Raw genomic sequence first — 8967 nt, 5'->3', positions numbered from 1 at the left:
TGTTACTGTCTGACTGCTGTAGTTATACCTCCTTAACTCATACATGATGTGTTACTGTCTGACTGCTGTAGTTACCTCCTTAACTCATACATGATGTGTTACTGTCTGTGCTGTAGTTACCTCCTTAACTCATACATGATGTGTTACTGTCTGACTGCTGTAGTTACCTCCTTAACTCATACATGATGTGTTACTGTCTGACTGCTGTAGTTACCTCCTTAACTCATACATGATGTGTTACTGTCTGACTGCTGTAGTTACCTCCTTAACTCATACATGATGTTACTGTCTGACTGCTGTAGTTATACCTGCCTTAACCATACATGATGTGTTACTGTCTGACTGCTGTAGTTACCTCCTTAACTCATATATGATGTGTTACTGTCTGACTGCTGTAGTTACCTCCTTAACTCATACATGATGTGTTACTGTCTGACTGCTGTAGTTACCTCCTTAACTCATACATGATGTGTTACTGTCTGACTGCTGTAGTTACCTCCTTAACTCATACATGATGTGTTACTTTCTGACTGCTGTAGCTACCTGCCTTAACTCATACATGATGTGTTACTGTCTGACTGCTTTAGTTATACCTCCTTAACTCATACATGAGTGTTACTGTTGACTGCTGTACTACCTGCCTTAACTCATACATGATGTGTTACTGTCTGACTGCTGTAGTTACCTCCTTAACTCATACATGATATGTTACTGTCTGACTGCTGTAGTTACCTCCTAACTCATACATGATGTGTTACTGTCTGACTGCTGTAGTTACCTCCTTAACTCATACATGATGTGTTATAGTCATATTAATGCCATGCCAGCTCTTCAGCTCTGATATTTATAGTCATATAATGCCATGCCACTCCTGCAGCTCTGATATTTATAGTCATATTCATGCCATGCCACTCCTTCAGCTCTGATATTTATAGTCATGTTAATGTCATGCCATTTCAGCTCCTTCAGCTCTGATATTTATAGTCATATTAATGCCATGCCAGCTCCTTCAGCTCTGATATTGATAGTCATATTAATGCCATGCCAGCTCCTTCAGCTCTGATATTTATAGTCATGTTAATGTCATGCCAGCTCCTTCAGCTCTGATATTTATAGTCATATTAATGCCATGCCAGCTCCTCACCTCTGATGTTTATAGTCATGTTAATGCCATGCCAGCTCCTTCAGCTCTGATATTTATAGTCATGTTAATGTCATGCCAGCTCCTTCAGCTCTGATATTTATAGTCATGTTAATGTCATGCCAGCTCCTTCAGCTCTGATATTTATATCATGTTAATGCATGCCAGCTCCTTCAGCTCTGATATTTATAGTCATATTAATGCCATGCCAGCTCCTCAGCTCTGAGATGTATAGTCATGTTTAATCCATGCCAGCTCCTTCAGCTCTGATATTTATAGTCATTGTAATGCCATGCCAGCTCCTTCAGCTCTGATATTTATAGTCATGTTAATGCCATGCCAGCTCCTTCAGCTCTGATATTTATAGTCATATTAATGCCATGCCAGCTCCTTCAGCTCTGATATTTATAGTCATGTTAATGTCATGCCAGCTCCTTCAGCTCTGATATTTATAGTCATGTTTATGCCATGCCAGCTCCTTCAGCTCTGAGATGTATAGTCATGTTAATGCCATGCCAGCTCCTTCACCTCTGAGATGTATAGTCATGTTAATGCCATGCCAGCTCCTTCAGCTCTGATGTTTATAGTCATGTTAATGCCATGCCAGCTCCTGCAGCTCTGATATTATAGTCATATTCATGCCATGCCAGCTCCTTCAGCTCTGATATTTATAGTCATGTTAATGTCATGCCATTTCAGCTCCTTCAGCTCTGATATTTATAGTCATGTTCAGCCATGCCAGCTCCTTCAGCTCTGATGTTTATAGTCATATTCATGCCATGCCAGCTCCTTCAGCTTAGATATTTATAGTCATATTAATGCCATGCCAGCTCCTTCAGCTCTGATATTTATAGTCATGTTCATGCCATGCCAGCTCCTTCAGCTCTGATGTTTAAAGTCATATTCATGCCATGCCAGCTCCTTCAGCTCTGATATTTATAGTCATATTAATGCCATGCCAGCTCTTTCAGCTCTGATATTTATAGTCATATTAATGCCATGCCAGCTCCTTCAGCTCTGATATTGATAGTCAATTAATGCCATGCCAGCTCCTTCAGCTCTGATGTTTATAGTCATGTTAATGCCATGCCAGCTCCTTCAGCTCTGATGTTTTATAGTCATGTTAATGCCATGCCAGCTCCTTCACCTCTGATATTTATAGTCATGTTAATGCCATGCCAGCTCCTTCAGCTCTGATATTTATAGTATATATTAATGCCATGCCAGCTCCTTCAGCTCTGATGTTTATAGTCATATTAATGCCATGCCAGCTCCTTCAGTTCTGATGTTTATAGTCGTATTAATGTCATGCCAGCTCCTTCAGCTCTGAGATATGTAGTCATGTTAATGCCATGCCAGCTCCTTCAGCTCTGATATTTATAGTCGTAATAATGCCATGCCAGCTCCTTCAGCTCTGATATTTATAGTCATGTTAATGCCATGCCAGCTCCTTCAGCTCTGATTTGTGTAGTTATGTTAATGCCATGCCAGCTCCTTCAGCTCTGATATGTGTAGTCATGTTAATGCCATGCCAGCTCCTTCAGCTCTGATATTTATAGTCATATTAATGCCATGCCAGCTCCTTCAGCTCTGATATTTATAGTCATATTCATGCCATGCCAGCTCCTTCAGCTCTGATATTTATAGTCATGTTAATGCCATGCCAGCTCCTTCAGCTCTGATATGTTGTAGTCATGTTAATGCCATGCCAGCTCCTTCAGCTCTCGATATTTATAGTCATATGTTAATGCCATGCCAGCTCCTTCAGCTCTGATATTTATAGTCATGTTAATGCCATGCCAGCTCCTTCAGCTCTGATATTTATAGTCATATTAATGCCATGCCAGTTCCAGGCAAATAAATAATCTCTCTCTTCAGAAACCTTCAACACAAACAGACAAATAAATAAATAATCTCTCTCTACAGAAACCTTCAACACAAACAGGCAAATAAATAATCTCTCTCTACAGAAACCTTCAACACAAACAGGCAAATAAATAAATAATCTCTCTCTGGCCCTTTACAGAAACCTTCAACGGAAACAGACAAATAATTAATCTCTCTCTGGCCCTTTACAGAAACCTTCAACACAAACAAAGTTCTGACTGAAGTGATTTCCACCCCCCGTGGCGGTGACATTACCGCCACTGTAAACACATTATAAATAACATATTTCTGTCCATTCCTCCTTTCCATACTTAAGGTTAAGTTGAGTTCATTATGCAGGCCACTGCCCTCGTGCAATAAGCAACGCATAAATTATACATACTAATTACACTGGATGGGGAGCCACTTTAATGAACGCTCTTAATTAAACCCTACAACAACATTGTGGTTGTGTACAGGACGGAATTGGAGGCGGAGCTATATTTCACTCGCGTGTGCGTGTGCGTGTGTGTGTGTGAGTTAACCTTCATATCTGACTGGATGGGTCTTACTGCGGAGGTAACAAGGACAGCGGTTATTTATAATATAACGCAGCTGATTACGTCACAACGCTTTATAAAGGGACCTCATTCACACTGAAAACCTGTTGTATTGTAAAGGTTTTGGACGAAAAGATACTGTGTGAACCTTTGTTTTAATGAGCATTTCGATAATGGCAGTTTACAGGGTAGCACATCAGACTGACTCGGTATTTCTCAAATCAGGAGACACCAAGCATCTCATTCTTTCTCATTTTCTAAATTAAAATCATGAAATCCCAGAGGGACATGTTTAAACCAGTGCAAAGTTTGTGTTTTTTTGTTGTTGTAAATGTTCATATACAAACTACGGTTTCATGCAAAAACGTTTAAAAACGTTTAAACGGAACTTCAAGCTAATGAGATGGGTTTGTTCATCTGGTATTTATTAAATTCAATTGGATACTTTGAAAGAATTCAAGGCCTTCAAAATGTCGGTGATAATTGATTATTATGCATTGATTTCAAATCGTCATACTTTAATTGATTAAACCTGATTGTTAAAACACAAATACATGTCAAAGCAAAGCAGCCTTGTGGACAGCTGGATTGTACCTGAATTCCAGGATTCTTTTCAATCAAGAGCTGAGTCATAATTTGAAGTTATTTCCCTACACATATATGCAAAGACCCTATTAAAAATAAATAATATATATTTCCGTAACTACCCTATTATAAATATATATTTCCGTAACTACCCTATTATATATAATATATTTCAGTAACTACCTTATTATAAAATAAAAATATATTCCGTAACTACCCTATTATAAATATATATTTCATAACTACCCTATTATAAATATATATTTCAGTAACTACCCTATATAAATATAATATTTAACTACCCTATTATAAATATATTTTCTGTAACTACCCTATTATAAATATATATTCTGTAACTACCCTAATAAAAATAATATTTCTTTAACTACCCTATTAAATATATATTACCGTAACTACCCTATTATAAATATATATTTATGTAACTACCCTATTATAAATATATATTACCGTAACTACCTTATTATAACAGAATAAATGTGACAGGTTCTTGCTTGTCCCTGAGAAAGACTGAGATATGAAGAGCTCCTTTAATTAAAACGTTGCTTCTAAAACACAAAATAAATTGCGATTGTGTTTGGTGTACCTGTAGCCTGCGGTAATAGATGTACTCGATAATGTTCTGACTGTGACCTCTGGTGAAGCACATTTAAGGACCAGACGTAACACTGACAACATTATTCAAATACTGTATCAACGAATTGCGATGTCCTATTTTAGAATAATGAGTGTATTGGAATGCGTCATAACGTCATCCCTCTGCTCAAGCCCAGGTCACTGCTTAATGAATACAACAGCGAAATGCGAGGTATTCTCGTATATTTTATATGTGTGTTTGCACTTTATATTATGAGAAAAGTGAATTTCATCATTTCACCATTGACAAAAAAAATGGCAAGTGTCGCCGTCTTATACTTCTTGTGTTGGCACTGTCCAACAAACCTTCAATGTTGTGCAAACAGACCGAACAGAGAGAGGGGGGATCAGGGATGGGGGGGGGCACATTTAAATTCCAAAGAGGTTTTCAGAACTCGTTCCAAGTCCCCCCAGTCAGCAATGTGTTGGTGAAAATCCCTCTTTTTTTTTGTCTCATTGAAAAAGGGGTTATATCTACATCAGTGGCCCCGTCTAACTCCGCTGTTCTATACGTTCCCTATTCAAGACGAATGGACTGAATGAAGTGGATGGGGGGGGGGGGGGTTGTATTTGATGTAGGCCTCGTCAATCGCATACAGTGATGGATCCTAATATTTGTTTATACTTAGCGATGGGGGATTGAGTTGAGAAAATCCCCAGGAATCGGTTAATATAACAGTAATTAATTCTAATTTACATCCACAACGAATATTGTCTCAAAGAGAGTAGAAATAGAGGTTTTGGGTGGAATATTGGTTATTATTTATTTGTGCAAATACAGCTATAATTTCTTAATATATATATATCGTAATATTAGTATAGCTGTAGTATAAATACAATATTAGGCCTCTAACTGTGATCGTTGGAACATAAAGGCGCGTGTTTTTTCCCTTACACACACCTGTAACCTGTTGAATAAGTGAGATCTGCACGCTGAATTGCCTTCATGCATTTGAATCTAGTTCATTTGCTCAAAATGTGTTTTATAGGATCCAGTGTCATATAAACCTCAATGAATCATGTACAATTACATAACCACTATTCTAACTACCTTAGTAATACTTTATAAATATCTAAACTACTATTGTCTAGAACGCTACAACACCAACAATCATATTTACTAGAGCACTATATATTTTATTACGTGTGTGTGTGTTTGAGTGTGTGTGTGTGTGTGTGTGTGTGTGTGTGTTAAATAACTGTTTTAAAAAAAAACACACTGCAATGTAACATAATGTTTCGCTGTTTTTTTTTTAATGGGAAAATATTCTTGATGCCAATATTTATTGCAGACACATGGCACACTTGGAGAAGCACGCATGCTCGCAGCAAATACAACACAACGTTTGGAAATAGCATGCGTCTTAGAGAACGTACAAATATACTGCATTTTTTTTATACATCCGGTCACCACAGTTATTTTTTGTTTGTTTTAAATTAAAATGGTCCACAGAACTACAGATAGGATCTGTTAACTACAGATCATCTAAAACATTTAACAAAAAAAAAGTGCAGTTTACACATTTCAACATTTCTTCCATCAATTCAAATATTTTTTGAATGTTTTCAATGCAGACAACCAGACACCAAAGTAAACCATAAATATCTGTTTCTCAGTTTTGTTATTTGAAAATGTCACCTCTGTGATTGTTTCTTTTTATTAATTCTCCTAAAAACTAGATTTGTCTGTTTGGTATAGCAAATGCAATGCGCATTAAAGGGAGCAGTAACTAAAAAAGTCACGTTAACTTAATTTACAAAAAGTTGATTCATTTATTTTATTTCTTGGCCTTTTTATCTTGACGAAAATGCAACAAAAAAAAAAGGAATATTCGGACAAACATTCTCTAATGTAATAACGAATGTGAATTGTTTTACCATTTTTTTCATTGAATTTAAATATTTATTGGAGACTTTTGCAATAAAATGTAAGCAAGAATATAGATACGGATAACGACAGTGCTTTTGAAGATAATCTCAGAATTGGATTATTCTTAAATGACCCTAAAAAGGTAACAAAACGATGTAGCCTATATGCGTGTCGTAGAAAGACRAGGGTCACTGCCACAACAATTCTCAAGTAAAAACATCTAAGTACATCGATAAACCACAAAAAACGCAAATATCTTGCCTCATGATTGTAGAGCATATTTTAGTTGGTTGTCATGAATCGATCAAACAATAAAATACCGCTTTGGAAAAGTTGGTAAGCATCTCTTTTCTTCCTCAGAAGTTTATAATAAAGTCCCGTCCGCTAACGTCATGTCAGTGCACCGACACCACGGACTGCATGGCCGAAGAGGCCGGGTTCATGAGCGTTTCGCTCGGCGTGGCAGGGCTGCTTTGGCTGGTAGCTGTCTGAGGAGACGTGGGGCTGAGAGACTGGGGAGAGTTCGCTAAGAAAGCTGGAATATGTGTTGGCAGCGCCGAGAGCCCTGGCATCGAAGTAGGGGTGGGCTTGATTGGCATGGGGATGGCAGGTAGACTCTGCGCGCCATAGCAAATAGACTTGAGGGGCATTCCGTAGGCCGAATAATCACTGGCCATGGAGATGGGAGATACCGTGTCCATGACGCTGGAGCTGTACATATGAGGCCAGGCCGTGGTGAGCTGGTTGTGTAGCGGGTAACCAGCAGACATAGACTGCATGGTGGAGAAGGCCAGCCCGCCTGGCATTTTATACTCTCTGGCGATTATGTTCTCGATTGCGAACGGGTGTTTGAAAGTTGACGGTTGGTGAGAGACTCCTATGTTGTAACCGGACATTTGCGGGAGATGTGTGCCAGAAGCAGCCAGGGCGCTCAGTCGGAGTTTGGCTTGTTGTTGGAGATAGTGGGCAGCGTCCGACGGCTTGCTCTGCGCCAGGTGCTCGGACGCCATCATCATCAACTTGAAGCGTTTACGACGACGCAAGAAACTTCCGTTTTCGAACATGTCCCCGCARCTGGGATGGAGAGCCCAGAAACTCCCTTTACCCGGCTGGTCCGGCCGCCTGGGGATTTTAATAAAACAGTCGTTGAAAGAGAGGTTGTGCCGTAAGGAGTTCTGCCACCGCTGGGTGTTCTCTCTGTAGTAGGGGAATCTGTCCATGATGAACTTGTAGATCTCGCTGAGCGGGAGCATCTTCTCCGGGCGGGACTGGATCGCCATGGCGGTCAGGGAGATGTAAGAATAGGGAGGTTTCTGGTCGCTGTACGTGTTTCTCCCCGGACGAGGCATTCTGTTGGACTTTCTGTCAAAAACTTTCTGAAAGGCGCTGCAGACTACAGTTCTTCCAGTTTTTCTCAGACAAACAGGGGAAATCGAACTTTGTTCAACACTCCTTGAAAGAGGGTATCCATCTAGAACGGGTCGTTCAAAACAACGTTACGAACGCGTAAAACTCCATACATTCGCCGCATAGATTGTCTTTATGACGCACATAAAAATAAAAAAGCAATATCCCCGCGCTTAAAAGTTCTGAAAGTTCGCCAAGATGCATGAAATACAGCAAACGTTAACGAACTCACTGTCTGTTTCCTCCGTGGACTGTTCACTCAGCGCTTATGGGCTGTGGGTCTTGAAAAACAGCCGTCCTATGAAAACAGTCTCTCCCTCAGATGGCCTATATGATACGCTATCTTTAGTTAAGCAAGCAGCAATAAGCTTTTCCTTCCCCCCCAACACACACCACGACTCTCTGAATGGTTCCCGATATGTTGTGGCCCTTGTTGTGATGAGCAGAGCTAAGTAGMAGCTATTTCCATGTCCTTCCCCGAACCGTGTGATACTTTAATGTGGTGACAGGAGAAAAGACCCCCGTAGAGCCGCTTCATTAATGTGCCACTTCTTCGCTATCACATGACAATCGCCTTGGGTGGAGAGGAGGAGGGGGGCTACTCGCTCGGAGAGAGAAAGCAAAGGCATAATCTGTATTAATTTACACCTATTTACATGGACACCTTGAGCCAATAGAAATGATTTCCATTTGAAGACAGAGCGAAGGGGTGAAAAGGCACAGTGACCCACCGGATTTGAAGTGTGAGGGAGGGTGATGAAAGCCCGGTTGCGCCGTGTAAAGGTATGCAGATAACCTTTTGTGCACCGAGCAAGGGGTGCTTAGTCAACTATTTGCGTTTACAAATAGAGCTACTAAGCAATTTGATGTTTGGCATGGAGGGC

The 8967-nt window shown here is 39.8% G+C and overlaps 1 protein-coding gene across 1 annotated transcript; it reads right to left on the bottom strand.

Moving 5' to 3' along the window:
• Positions 1 to 6469: 6469 nt before the first annotated feature.
• Positions 6470 to 8718, bottom strand: LOC112077259 (forkhead box protein B1). The gene has a single exon (XM_024143807.2). It carries the CDS (start codon positions 8023 to 8025, stop codon positions 7072 to 7074), a length of 954 nt encoding a protein of 317 aa, XP_023999575.1. The 5' UTR covers positions 8026 to 8718; the 3' UTR covers positions 6470 to 7071.
• Positions 8719 to 8967: the final 249 nt, after the last annotated feature.

The sequence above is a fragment of the Salvelinus sp. IW2-2015 genome, unplaced genomic scaffold (assembly GCF_002910315.2).
Source record: "Salvelinus sp. IW2-2015 unplaced genomic scaffold, ASM291031v2 Un_scaffold4412, whole genome shotgun sequence".
NCBI classification, from domain to species: Eukaryota; Metazoa; Chordata; class Actinopteri; order Salmoniformes; family Salmonidae; genus Salvelinus; species Salvelinus sp. IW2-2015.
The sequence above is the reverse complement of the archived record's forward strand: the minus strand, read 5'-3'. Positions and strand labels throughout refer to the sequence as shown.